The sequence below is a fragment of the Vanacampus margaritifer genome, chromosome 4, assembly GCF_051991255.1.
Source record: "Vanacampus margaritifer isolate UIUO_Vmar chromosome 4, RoL_Vmar_1.0, whole genome shotgun sequence".
Taxonomy (NCBI): Eukaryota; Metazoa; Chordata; class Actinopteri; order Syngnathiformes; family Syngnathidae; genus Vanacampus; species Vanacampus margaritifer.
The window spans coordinates 25651727-25666065 of NC_135435.1; the positions used below are offsets into that span (position 1 = coordinate 25651727).

A 14339-nucleotide genomic window follows, 5' to 3' on the forward strand; every position below is an offset into this window, starting at 1 on the left:
CGAGAGAGTCCAACTTCTACTCGCTTAAAGGGAAAATAAAGGTACTAAATGACACCTTAACCAAATAAAAGTTAGTTTGTCTGAAAGAAGACACTCGTGACTACAAAATGTGAGAATTTGACGTCTAGTGACAAAAGATTGTGGCAGTGGTGACGAGTTGAAGTGAAATTTTTTCTAATACATTATTTGGTTCCCGGCACTGGATGGCTAATTAGCCAACAGAGTGTGTGAGAAAGCTAATTCAGCTACTGTCTTTGAACCCGAACAGGGGGGGGGGGCTTTCATTCCTTAAAAAAGATTTCGACACTGAGCTAAAGATGGGACAAATTCCTACAAAATGAGCTAAAATTCGTATCGGTCGGATAACGTATGCGCGCGCAGCGTGTCTTGGAAAAAGGTGCTTGAAGTGTGATTTTTTTCCCATTCATTCCCAATGGGGAGTTAATTTGGGAGTTTTTGGGGAATAGCGTCGCCAAGGTAACTGGGAATTCTTAGAAAAATAATAGCGCAGCGAGTCAGATCGAGCCGCATCGTTTGATACCTCATTTGTGCCGGTGCGATGTACGGTACGGGCCGCATTTTAGCGGAAAAATCGTGGAATAATATATAATAATAACAACAAAAATAAACCACTGTCCTAGGTAGAATAACAATATGTGCCTGCTTGCTTCGCAAAGCAGTCCCATAACAAGAAAAATAAACCACTGTCCTAGGTAGAATAACAATATGTGCCTGCTTGCTTCGCAAAGCAGTCCCATAATAAACCACTGTCCTAGGTAGAATAACAATATGTGCCTGCTTGCTTCGCAAAGCAGTCCCATAATAAACCACTGTCCTAGGTAGAATAACAATATGTGCCTGCTTGCTTCGCAAAGCAGTCCCATAACAAGAAAAACTAGAAAAATTCCCGCGGAAATTTTGAATGGGACTGCTGACTCTTTGGTAATGAGCTGAACAGTTTAAAATTTAAACCACTGGAATCGCTCAAGAAATGTGGAAGTTAACCATAATCAACATCAACTAAAAGTATCTCACTGTCCCTGAACATGTATTTAAAAAAATGTAAATGAGCTGAACAGTTTAAAATTTAAATGACTGGAATCGGTCAAGAAATGTGGAAGTTAACCATAATCTAAAAATATGTCACTGTCACTTTAAGAGCACATACATTTTTGACTTGGAGCCGTCACGCGCCCCACATTGCATTGAGATCGCATGAGAGAAGCACCCCTTGTACAAAAGCCTCTCACGACTTAACGGTTGAAGATACAGATTCAAGAAATGGCTCGTTAGAACGGCAAGGGTTTGGGGAACACGAGCATGTTCTCATTTTCTTAATCGGATAAAAAATGACCAAATGAGAGCAGGTTGAAAACTTATGATTTATCAGAAATGGAGAGAGGAAGGCGCCTGAAATTAACATGTACAAGACAGGCGAATTAGTCCGACTTCTCTTGCTTAAGGTGAAAATAAAGGTACTAAATGACACCTTAGCCAAATAAAAGTTAGTTTGTCTGAAAGAAGACACTCGTGACTACAAAATGTGAGAATTTGACGTCTAGTGACAAAAGATCGTTGCCATGGTGACGAGTTGAAGTGACGTCACGCACCCACATTGCATTGAGATCGCATGAGAGAAGCACCCCTTGTACAAAAGCCTCTCACGACTTAACGGTTGAAGATACAGATTCAAGAAAGGGCTCGTTAGAACGGCAAGGGTTTGGGGAACACGAGCATGTTCTCCGAAATCCCTCATTGGCGCCGCTTCGCTACACCGTCGACACGCCACTCAACCCCCCCCCCCCCCCACGTCGACGACAGACGAGACAAAAGCCTTACTGTATATTGTAGCAACGAGAGATGTACACAATTGAGATTTAGAGCCTACTCAAACTTTTCTTAGTTTTTTTTTACTGCACATTAAAACTTTAATGTAACATCTGCTAGCTCTTTGCTAGCGCTAGCAGGTGCAGCTAGCATGTAGGCTACCATCTCTAGCACTTAACTTTTCCAATCTTGTTAAAACAGCAACATAACGTTCAAACACATCAAATACGTTTCAATACATCGCCAGTATTAACGTGATGTAGTTTAGGATGGGGAAAACTTGCAAAATCACACTTATTTAGCATTATTCACCAGACTACAAACAATTGCCTTGCAACTTACCTCAGACGAGATGAAATGGGAGGAGTAGGTTCTCGAGAAACTTCTAATTGGTGTCATTAAAGCGTCTCTCATTGGCCACAGCACAGACAAGCAGAAAACGAACCAATCAGGGAAAAGAGAGAAGACTAGATCCAACTATCATCAAGATTGGTTGCATTCCATTGAGATTGTATGACAGACGCACCCCTGGAACAAAAGCCTCTCACGACTTAACTCTTCAAGATACAGATTCAAGAAATGGCTTGTTAGAACGGCAAGGGTTTGGGGAACACGAGCATGTTGTAATTTTTTTAATCGGATGAAAAATGACCAAATGAGAGCAGGTTGAAAATGTATGATTTATCCGAAATGAAGAGGAAAAAAACACCCAAATTAACATGGAAGAGATTGGCGAGAGAGTCCAATTTCTCTTCGCTTAAAGGGAAAATAAAGGTACTAAATGACACCTTAGCCAAATAAAAGTTAGTTTGTCTGAAAGAAGACACTCGTGACTACAAAATGTGAGAATTTGACGTCTAGTGACAAAAGATTGTGGCAGTGGTGACGAGTTGAAGTGAAATTTTTTCTAATACATTATTTGGTTCCCGGCACTGGATGGCTAATTAGCCAACAGAGTGTGTGAGAAAGCTAATTCAGCTACTGTCTTTGAACCCGAACAGGGGGGGGGGGCTTTCATTCCTTAAAAAAGATTTCGACACTGAGCTAAAGATGGGACAAATTCCTACAAAATGAGCTAAAATTCGTATCGGTCGGATAACGTATGCGCGCGCAGCGTGTCTTGGAAAAAGGTGCTTGAAGTGTGATTTTTTCCCATTCATTCCCAAAGGGGAGTTAATTTGGGAGTTTTTTGGGAATAGCGTCGCCAAGGTAACTGGGAATTCTTAGAAAAATAATAGCGCAGCGAGTCAGATCGAGCCGCATCGTTTGATACCTCATTTGTGCCGGTGCGATGTACGGTACGGGCCGCATTTTAGCGGAAAAATCGTGGAATAATATATAATAATAACAACAAGAAAAATAAACCACTGTCCTAGGTAGAATAACAATATGTGCCTGCTTGCTTCGCAAAGCAGTCCCATAATAACAACAAGAAAAATAAACCACTGTCCTAGGTAGAATAACAATATGTGCCTGCTTGCTTCGCAAAGCAGTCCCATAATAAGAAGTGCAGCAATAAGTAGAAATCTTCACAGAAGTATAAATGTGTAGAGAAGTACATACATGAGGACTGTACACACCCATATACACACACTCTCCTATATATATATATATATATATATATATATATATATATATTGCACCACTTAGTTAATGTCGGTTATTAAGCAGTTTGATGGATGTCGGCAGGAATGAGTTATTGTAGCCTGCCCACTTTTACGTTTAGAATACAGTTTTTCATAATTATTAAAACACATTCCTTGAAACTGCTACCCATTTTCTCAAAACCTTAAACACTAATCCCAAAATTAAAGCTAAATTTGCAAAAGTCAATTTCTTCTACCCAATTGGCCTGATCACATTAGAAGAAACGTGTGTGTGTTAACTTTTGAGTGGTTCTGTATCAAGATGGCAGCTGTGTTTTCATTTTCCACTCATTGTTTACAATTTTGCAACACAAGTGTATCACAGTGTCAAATGGGTTTTGTGACAGAGAATATGTTTAAAATTGGAGTTTGCAGTTTTCAAACTGCTTCATTGCTAGCATGACTTATTCATGTTGGAGTGTTGCAAAACATGAAATGTTACCGGTTTGATGTTGTTGTTTTTGGGAATGTACATATGGAAACCAAGGCTGCTGGGTGTCCCTGCACCGTTCTGTTGACGATCCTTGTCAAGGTATTTTTGAATAATAATTCAAATTGTGGCATAAGATGGTGAAAATCCCCTCAGTTTACCAACTGTTTACAGTGAAGCGGACTTTATTATCATTGCTGACGCTGCACAGTCAACAGACCTTCAGTCGGACAATCTGAAGCATACACTCTCTGTCACTTTCGTTTCTGTTCTTCGTGTCTCTTTATCGTTTCTGTTTACAGTACTCTTCAAATGTCTTGTTAGCCTGTCTTGCCCCCAGCACTGTTTGCTTAGCTGGACAACTCATTAGCTCTGTCTGATTTCAATCTAATCTGCCGTGGAGCCCCCCCCTCTTTTTCCCCAGCAGACCTTCTGCAAAGCCTCATTATAATTGCTCTCATTTTGCTACTAGATACAAATAGATGCTGACGTGTGTGTTTATGAGTTTATGAGCACAGTTAGCAGCTTTTTAAAGCCAGAGCGGAAGTGAAAGCCAAGTGTAATGCCATAAAACAAAGGAGATGAGTAAGGGGAGTAGGGGGTGAAGTAATCCCACTTTATTGGTGTGACAAAGGCCGCATGCACACACACACACATTCACACACTTGCCATGGTCTCCCTTTGTGATGTCCTGAAGTTCACTGACGTGTCAGCTGACATAACGAGTATGTCTGTTATGACTTCGGGAGCACGGGGATCATTTCAAAACCGGAGAATCAAAGCCATGACAGAAGACACGGCATTAATTTGCTTTTGTCTTTTTACACAGAACCCAGCGGAGGTGGAACTGTGTGTCTGAGCTGTCACACAGCAACACGGCACCCCGCTGTCAGGTAATTTGACGGGTGGCAATGTCAGCATCTTGTGTTTTGGCTCTGCATGAGTCAACTGACGAAGGTGAAAAGTTGATTTTCGGTGTCCGTGCCATTTGCACTGTAACAAGGACCAGATAAAAGTCATAAACATAGCTTTTAGCGGCAGCGTGAAACTGGCTAGTACTACCTGAAAATGTGGAAAATTGGCCTAAAAGAAAAAAAAGTGGAAAATGTATTACTTTTATAGGAAATATCTTTTGTAAGTGCCTTCTGATACTACCCCCACTGTTCTGTGGACGGTGCCGATTATATACAGTAGAACAGCAACTCGAAATAAGGCAGAAAATGGCCATCTTTAACAGCCAGTCTGAAAGAGGATTCTGATATTACCTAAAAAAAAAATGTGTGACTGACCTCTAAAAGAAATTTTACAGGCAGTGTAAAAAGAGTTACTGATACTAATTCCAAAGACGGATTTCGGGGTCGATTATGTGTCAGTGCAGTTTAAACTAGTGACCACGGGAAAAAAAAAAAATCTGATACTACCTCCTAAACTGCTTTGCCTAAGGCCCAAGATTTCTGTGTCCAATTCACCCCCCCCCCCCCCCACCAATTCTGTTTTAGCCGTGTTAATACTGAAGTTGCGGCTTGAAATAAGGCAGGGAAAAAAATACAAGCAGTGTGAAAGTGACTTCGGATACAACTGTAAAGATAAAATAATGCCTGTTAGTGCCGCAACAAAGACGCAACCCCCAAAGAGAAGGAAACAGCCAGCTTTTAAATGTTCAGTTTTCTGTTTCAGTGTAAAAGTGACTTCCAAAGAGGAAAAATTGTCAAGTCAAATTTATTCCACCATTCCATGTCTAAAGGCTTCTGATACTACCTCTGAAAAATGCTATATCAACTTTGTCCCCCTCTTTGCTTTTCGATTCTATTAATACAGAAGCGCAATTTCAACTGAGTAATCAACGCTTATTCAGCCTTTGGCGGAAGTATTTGAGCCACTCGGGTTGTGTTTTACCTACACTTTATTGGTGGGGACAAGAGTCAGAAGGGCATGTATACTTTGCCTGCAGGCCTCGACACTTCATCCCTAAGGACGAGATTTACGCCCGACCGACAACCTCTCATGACCTCATCTGCTTGGCGCGAGTGTGATACTTGTGAAGCACGTTTACCCCACCTGACCCGACGTTAACACTACGGCTACTAGACGGACGTCTGGCTTGTGTTTCTGTCCTGACAAATCAGAGCGCGTAAGGACGGGAAGTTGTTGAGCTGGAGATGGAGTCCAGGGGAACATTTGACATTGACCACCACTAGCCACCGAAGTACGGCTCATTCACATGGCATGAGAAAAATGTTTGTGGTTACAAATGACAAACGACCTGGAAAAAAACAAAAACATTAGCATTTTTCCCAGTTTAAAACTGTTCCCGGGTAGGCACTGGATGGGTACTGAAGTCTGTACTTCTTTTGGTACGGACTGATTTGGGTTGGTACCAAGCACGGATTCCGTCAAAACACACCAAGGATCAAGAATTACGTCACAGTACAACTTTCATTACCATGACAACCAGGGTGGAGCGGCAGCCCAGTGTCTTAAAGAGAGAAAAGTGACACCAATATGTATACAAGCTATGTATAAGTACATTTCACCTTTAAATTATTTACATTTGTGAAAATACAAACCTCCTACGGGAAAAGTGTCAAAATCCGAAGTGCACTCTGAAAACTGAGCCAACGATAACAACATTCACCGACCGCATTGGTGTTTCCCAGGGCTCTTTACGCACAAAACAATGAGTAAGCAAGTGGTAACAATAATAGGTTGTACGGTCGGTAAGTAAATCATGAACTCAATGTTTGGAAATGACCACAATCGACCCGCAGATAGCGTAAAATAAAAGCTTCTTTTGTTTGCTTTAGTTGGGGTTTCTGCTATTTATCACCTCTGCCAAAGAGATTTTAAAGGCAATAAGACAATAAGTCATCCATATGATTAACAATGTGTAAAAATCTGTTCTAAGCTAAGTTAAGAACTGTGGCCCAAGCTACTTGGACCACTTTGGAATTGATATTTGTTAAAATCAGCAGGAATATTTCAATGAAAAAGAACAAACAACAAGATGGACATTCGTTAACAACCATTACGTATTCCACACAGCTGTTTCAAGTTTCTTCCTTAGATATCAAACAACGATGCTTGAATATTTGAAGACGTCGGTCAAGAATTGTGATTGTTGAATAAAAGCCAAGTTGTCATTAAATGCTAAGTATCGTACCTACAAAACAATAATCTTGGCTTGCCAAGTAGAAACAAAGACAAAGCCGCCATACTGTTTTTATCAAATTTTAGATTTGCCCCCTTGATGTGGTTTGATGAGAATCTATCAGTGTCAGCCAAAACAGTTCAGTGGGAAGGAAAGTAGAGCTTGCATTCTGTAAGATATGACCGTCAGTTTAGCATAAATGTGGTTAGCTTGTATGTGCTTAGCTTGTATGTGGTTAGCTTGTAGGCGGCTAGCTTGTACGCGGTTAGCATGTATGCATGTATGTGGTTAACTTTATATGTGGTTAGCGTGTATGTAGTTTGTATGTCATCATTCGTCACATAGCAGCACATCTTTTCAATGGTGCTGAATCTGATCAAGATGTCCCCCGTTAAGTACACTCAGTTGTTTGCTGATGTACTGTAGTCTGCTAGATTGTCCCTATCATTATTGTAGTTTTTAACATTTTTTGTTTCAGTCTCTTTCACCCCCTTAATCGTGATTACTAAAACCCTACGGTCTTTTTTAATTATACTCTACTTCGTTAGCCTTCACACTATTGTTCGTTTGGTCATGTTTGAACACAGAAAAATCATGATATTTTCCCTCTTAGTGTGTTTGTTTGTTTGTTTTTTGGCTATTTGTGACAACAGCAGAATATTGACTCTTCAAGTGCCGAGCGGAAAACAAGACAAAAGTGTTTTGTGAACCATTTTGTCACTTTTAATCAAACTGTAGTTGGTTTCTGTGTGGTTTGTTTGGTCATGCGTAAACACATCAGAATGGTGATTGCCCCAGTGCTGAATAGAAAGCAAAACAACTGTGGCAGAGCAGGTTCAGTTTTGACATTTTGCCACTTTACATGTGGGAAAGAAAACTGATAGGATCGACGAGAGGTTGTTTTTGCTCGTTTATGAGTGGAAATGGACACGACTGACAAAAAGTGGACATATTTGGAGTATAATATATCATGTTTACAGAAATATCTGCCTGAAGTTTATGCTATAAAATGAGCCACAGAGAACAAAGTACATTATTCCTGGAAGAAAAAAAAACGGCCTCAATTGCTGACTGCACATCCAAAATCTTAAACGACACATGTAAGTGCTTGGACACGCCAACACATACACTCACGCAATCTTGCAAAGCACACACACATAAAGCACAGAATCCTTCCTTTAGGGATCCAGGCTGGAAACTCCTGGCAGGAATTCCGACACAAACGTGGATGTGAACGCATCTAAAGGATCCCTGATGCGACACAGTCCAGACTTGACTTGCATGGGAACGCTTCCTGGTCATGTTCACGGGAGGGAAGCCCTGCACGGGCGCCCTAATGAGTCAAGACAGGAAGCGGTTGCGGTTAAAGTGTAATGTCAACCTTCCATCAAGAACCTGAGGAGGCTCTTTAGAGGTCATTAAGAGAAACAAATGTCTGCTTTGTCTCATCCAAGGTGACTTGTTAGCTCGGCCATTTTAGCTTTCAAACAACATTAATTAATCGAGTCAAGCTAACGCTAGCGCAATACTGCTTGTACTACCTCCAAAGGTGCAACACTGCCTATTTGACTTTGACCACCATTATACAGAACCATTATAAAAAATATAAATAAATAAAAACAAGAAAAAAGTTATTGTGTAAACAAGCGGTCAAAACAACCTTTTTTCACCCATCTCTACTATTATTTGTCATTATCGTTGACTCTTAACTTCCACGTTACAAATGTGTTCCTTTTTGTCCTCCATTTTTTGTTTATTCACCTGTTCGTTACAGCAGCGTGCTGCCGTCACACTTACAGTACTCTTCACAGCTGCGAGGCGGCCGACTCCACTTTGTGTGTTAAATCTTAACATGTTTGCGCTGTCTTCAATTAACTGTATTTGTGTGGGCTCTACTTTTATTACGCGTCAGTCAAAACAAAGGCGCTTGTTGTCTTGTTGTTCTCTCCAATTTTGTGAGACTTCCACAGCTGAGAGCATTTAGCCACACATACATAGCAAAAAAAATAAAAATAATTACGTCATCATCCTGACAATGCAAAACATTTGGAGGCAGACTCAACATGCACACTCGTGGCATTCTGCCAAACCGAGTAATACGAGCGCGAAAAAACCACAACAATGACAATGTTAAAAAATCATTTTTGGGCCTCATTGCTGAGAAAACCACAGAAGGCGGGATATAGTGGTCATTTTGTCAGCGGGTGGTAAGGGGGTTCACTCAAAATGACGCTGCAAAACTCCTTGGGGACAAAAACATTGGATTTTGATTTTAAAAAGACATCTTTCCAGCTAGAGAGCATGAGAATCAAGTTCCCTAAAGCGGGGTATTAAATTAACATACTTAACAACCACACACTAGTCCAAATGTTGAGCTAACAAAACTAGCATCACTTTGCAGTTTATAACCCAACAAATATTTGAACACAAAAAGCATGAAATGACTAACAATATCAAAGTTTTAGTTATGTTGTTCTTCTTTATGTTACACCAAGCACAAAAAAGCATGATGCAAAAACGTTTTAATTCTGTCGAGTGCTACTCTTTTCTTTTTTTTTTTAAACCATGACAACATTTTGTGTGACTGGAACAAATTACTAACATTTCCACTCATTTCAGTGGGGAAAATGGCATAGGGTGAGCAGTTGTCACAGCGATTCATACGATAAACCGTTTTAAAGAGAATTTAACTGTTAAATACTGTTTAGCTGGCGTGTTTCCATCATACCAGCACTAGAACTACTTCCTGCTTCTGTATCTGTAAGATTCATGGGAAATATAGTCCTACTCGCCTAGTGCTGCAGTTGCTGGTCAGACCCAACGCAAACTGAGCTTTTCTAGCGGCATATTTCCATTGTCACAATGCAGGACCGCCGCTGCCGGGAACTTGAAAAAAAGGTTGGATAATGGTGAGTGCAGTGCCTTATTTACAGCTGTTAAACTGTCAACCAAGAGAAAGCATTAGCTAAAGTAATAACACAACCAGTTTGACTAGCGATTACATTTGTTATATATAGTGCCTGGTGAGTATTTATTTTATATTTGATTTTCAGCGAAATTGTAGTCGCAGTTTTTAATTTCAAAAATATGAACCCCCCTTATAAAAGCAACAAATTTCAGTTGAATTATTTGGATGATTCTCGGTCAAACTCAGCCATGTGGAGCAACACGTCAGCTGTACAACATGACAGAAAGTGTCATGTAATCATCCCGAGTCAAGACAGCTCGTAGGCGAGGGCAATTGAAGCGCCATAAGTGGCGTAATTAGCCCGGCTGTTTGGACAGGGGCCAGGCACGCCGCTTCTAAACGCTTAACACGTCAACGGCAATCACACGTAAAAATACATCCGGCGCTCCGAGCGATGATTGGGCTCGCCGGGTCTGAGTCAAATGCAGTTTAACGGCGTCACTCCACACTCGCTCTTTCTCTCTGGAGGAGTCCCTGAGAATAACTTATGTAGAAGTGTTGAGTGGCCCCCTCGCAACCCCGAAACTTGTCGCCACTGTTTTGTGTATATTCTACTGGCACGTGTGTTGTGTTAGCACATCCTAGTGCGTAGTCGGATGCAGCTAAGGCCTTGTTTACACTTAGAAGGGCTTCCTAATTACACGTAATGTGTTAGAGCATATTGATTGACAAGTAGACTAACAAAAAATGAGGCACTGTAATGAGTGGATAACATTTGAGTATCATGATGGCTATGGCTTACAGCGCCACCTGCTGCTTCGGAATGCCCTTTATAATCAGTGTCATCATGGAGCCCGTCTTGATTTGATTTGAATATCATATGCAGCATTATGGAATAATTTTAGTTTGATAAGAGATTATTCAATAGGCAACTGCCAACAAAATCAATGTAAGAAGTTTCATATGTTATATCATAAAATATACATATTGTTTTCCTACATTGGTCTACTAGGTGTGTGTTCCTGGTTTCAAACAGTTAAAAAAAAAAGGCCCCCAATAAACTCATATCAACTCATCAGATGGGAGTTATTACTTTTTTTAAAGGACAATTTGATCCAAAAATGTGTGTGGGGGGGGGGGGGGGGACAAGATGACATCCATCTTCATGTAAAAGTGCCTCACGCGGAGTTGTACGTCATTCAGCAAGCCAAGAAAGCAAACAAGATGCAGTCCGACCGCGACTGTGAGAGCATCCTGACTAAACGCCAGCCAGTTTTTCCTTGAAGGGGGAACTTGTCTAAACAATAAAAGGACTCACTGACGTGTTCCCCTGGCGTGTGGGAAGCTCCGTGCGCTCGTCATTCCGACATAAATCTGCATTGAATTCTCAATTCTTTCTATTTTTACACTGTACTGCCAGGAAGAAGTGTGATGATAACCACAGAGCATGAAATTGAATTTATGGTAATGTAGGAAAGGATATAAATGAGCAACGCTGTTAAATGTGAATTTTTTTTATATATATATATATATATATATATATATATATAAAAAATAATAATAAAAATGGAGAGCAATGATGACATGTCAAATCGAATGAACAATACTGAGCTCTCCATAGAAAAAAAGAAAAAAAAAGTGAAATACTCATCCATTATGTATTTCAGTATTTGATTTTGTGATAAAAGTTATTGCGGTGCTAAATTATTTGCACATAGTTACCAGCAGCTATTACGCAGCTACATGGTGGTTAGCAAAAAAAATAAATCTATAAAATATGAGCATTTTTAGTTTATTGTAGCAGGCTAGTATTAGTAGCTAACACGCAGCTAACAGAACCTGTTCACTTAACTAAAGCAGCAAATTTAGCACACGACTAACACGGCCTGTCACAAAGCTACATGGTTAGCAAACAAACAAAAAGAAATATAGCTATCAGTGGCAAACACCCAGCTGACAAGGGATTTCACATAACTAGCACAAAGCAACCAGAGGCTATACAGCTAAATGTTTAGCAAACAGCTAAAAGAGTCTAAAAATTTGGAAATTCTTAGTTTCTTTCAACAGTGTTAGTAGCTAACACACAGTTAACAGAACCTTTGACTCAACTACAGCAGCATTAACACACAAGTAAGATGACCTTGTTACAAACCTACATGGTTAGCAAACAGCTAAAAGAAACTAAATGTACTGTAGCTATCAGTGGCTAATGCAAAGCTGACATGGGCTTTCACACAACTAATGCAGATCTAAATCATTAGTTCGCAACTGAGAGATGCTAAATATATATATATATATATTATTTTTTTAAATCTATATACTGTATGTGCCATGTGGGTGGATATTGCCCTCAAAACGAGGAGTTTGTACAGTTTTCTAGATTCTTCCGGTATGAGACGAAAGCAATAAAAGTAACGAATCACATCCTCTGCTGTCAAATATTAAGTGGATGGGAAGTTGGGAAAAAAATGGACATGATGGTGAGGATGTCAAACGTATCCTGGAATGCAGACACATGAATTAGGATCGTGTTAATGCCTATTAAGTGGGCTTCTTCAAAGCCACTATGCTTTTAGGGATGAGTTTTTTTTTCTACTCCTTGTGGGAATACACAATTGTGGGTCTGGTGGGGATGAAAGTCCTGGAAAGGCTAGGCCAGGCTGCTATAACAGGAACATTATCAGGGTGTCTTACCTGAAGCAGGTACTGCTCCTCCCTCCAGCTTGGACGCATGGATACTCCACGGTTAAGATTTTATTGTCGGGACACTTGCCGCTGAGGAAACAAAAAGATTTAGAAGATTTTTTTTTCCGCAACTGAACACAATGCATTCATGGCTACTCATTCAAAAGTCTGTTCTGGTTGTTTAATTGAATCTTGGCCAATAATTTGTTCCCGTCGGCATGTGATGTCCAAAGAATTGAAGTTGTTTAATGTACATTAACTACAACAAATACAAATACACATACATTCTTAGCTTCTTAGTCTTTAAAGTTAAGACCGGGTGTTTTGTTGTTTTTAACATCTTAGTATGCAGTGGTTAACTTATTTTGACACTTGCATGTTGAAAACGTATTATAATTTACTTTTTATAGAAAAATATTGGGAAAATCTATCCATTGATTAATCTATCCATCTATTTTTTTGTCCCCCTATTTAGCTGTCTACCTATCTACACATCAGTACAGTACCTAGCTAGCTAATTGGTCTGTATCTATCTTCACTGTACATATTCTAACTATCCATTTATATCTTCCTACCTCTTAATTAATCAGTCAGCCAGTCAGTCAACCAATCAGTCAAACCATCTATCTATCCATCTATCCATTAATCCACACTCCTTTGCATACCAATCAATCAATCAATCATTTAACTAATCAGTTTATCTACTGTCCTGACCAACCTATCAACCAATCAATCCTTTAACTAATCAGTCGATCTACAGTCCTGACCAACATATTAATCAATCAATCAATCCACCTACCATTTATCATTTCATCAAGTTACCTATTGACCCAGCCAACCATCTACCAATCCATCCTTCCATCCATCCTTCTATCATCCATCCATCTATCTCAGTCTATTGACTTAACCATAATCCAAAATGTTTCTGTCCATCTATTAATCTATCCATCACCTATCATCTTATTTATCCATCCATCCATCCCTCCATCCATCTATCGACCCTTCTATGCATTAAAGTGGAGATCATTTGAATGGCAACCAAGTGTCTCGAAAGGACCTACTGTGGCGCGTCCTTCCCATGTGTGGTCCTGATGGAGCTGGCACCACAGTTGCAAAGCAGAGCCGCACACATGGCGGCACCAAACGCTAGTAGAGTGGCACCATCAATCTGACCCATGTCCGTGACCGATGCCCCTAAAGCTCCTTCAATTCTTCACATGAGTGTGCCACCTCCAATAACAAGAAGAAGAGGAGGAAGAAGACTCTTTAGTCCTCTGGCAGGACCGCAGCGAGGTGTCGCACGCATGTGAGCAGTAGTCCCTCCCGTGCTGCGCAGTCCACCCTGACTCGATGCACTGAGGCGGAGAAGGAGGACTTTACAGCTCAGTGCGCTCCCTCTAATCCCCCCTTGGATTTACATTCTTGCCCCCCCCACCCCCACCCCAGCTCACCCAGTTCCTCTTTAAAAGAAGCGGCTCTACAAAGGCACGCTCCTGCTGCTTTTGCTACAAAAGACAGCTAACAACAATTGGCTAATTACAGCTAATGTATTTAATATGGCCCTATTATTGAATTGCCTCTAATATGGTAACAATTGAATAACACAATTGATTCCATTAAATCCTTCTGTTTTCCAGGCGCTATTTACCAAACAAATCTCAATGTATTTCTTTGCTAACTGTCAACTGGTGCTCA

General features: G+C 40.4%; 1 protein-coding gene across 3 annotated transcripts in view; it reads right to left on the minus strand.

The window, feature by feature from the left end:
• The window catches only part of LOC144051077 (collagen and calcium-binding EGF domain-containing protein 1-like), a 39242-nt gene extending 25259 nt beyond the window's left edge, over window positions 1-13983 (minus strand). For all 3 annotated transcript variants that reach the window (XM_077564855.1, XM_077564853.1, XM_077564852.1), the window contains exons 1-2: window positions 13706-13983; window positions 12654-12734 (exon numbers count right to left, since the gene is read on the minus strand). In XM_077564855.1, the coding sequence (XP_077420981.1) occupies window positions 12654-12734; window positions 13706-13821 (197 nt within the window). In that variant the 5' untranslated portion in view covers window positions 13822-13983. The remainder of the gene's footprint in view (window positions 1-12653; window positions 12735-13705) is intronic.
• Between the last annotated feature and the right edge of the window lie 356 nt (window positions 13984-14339).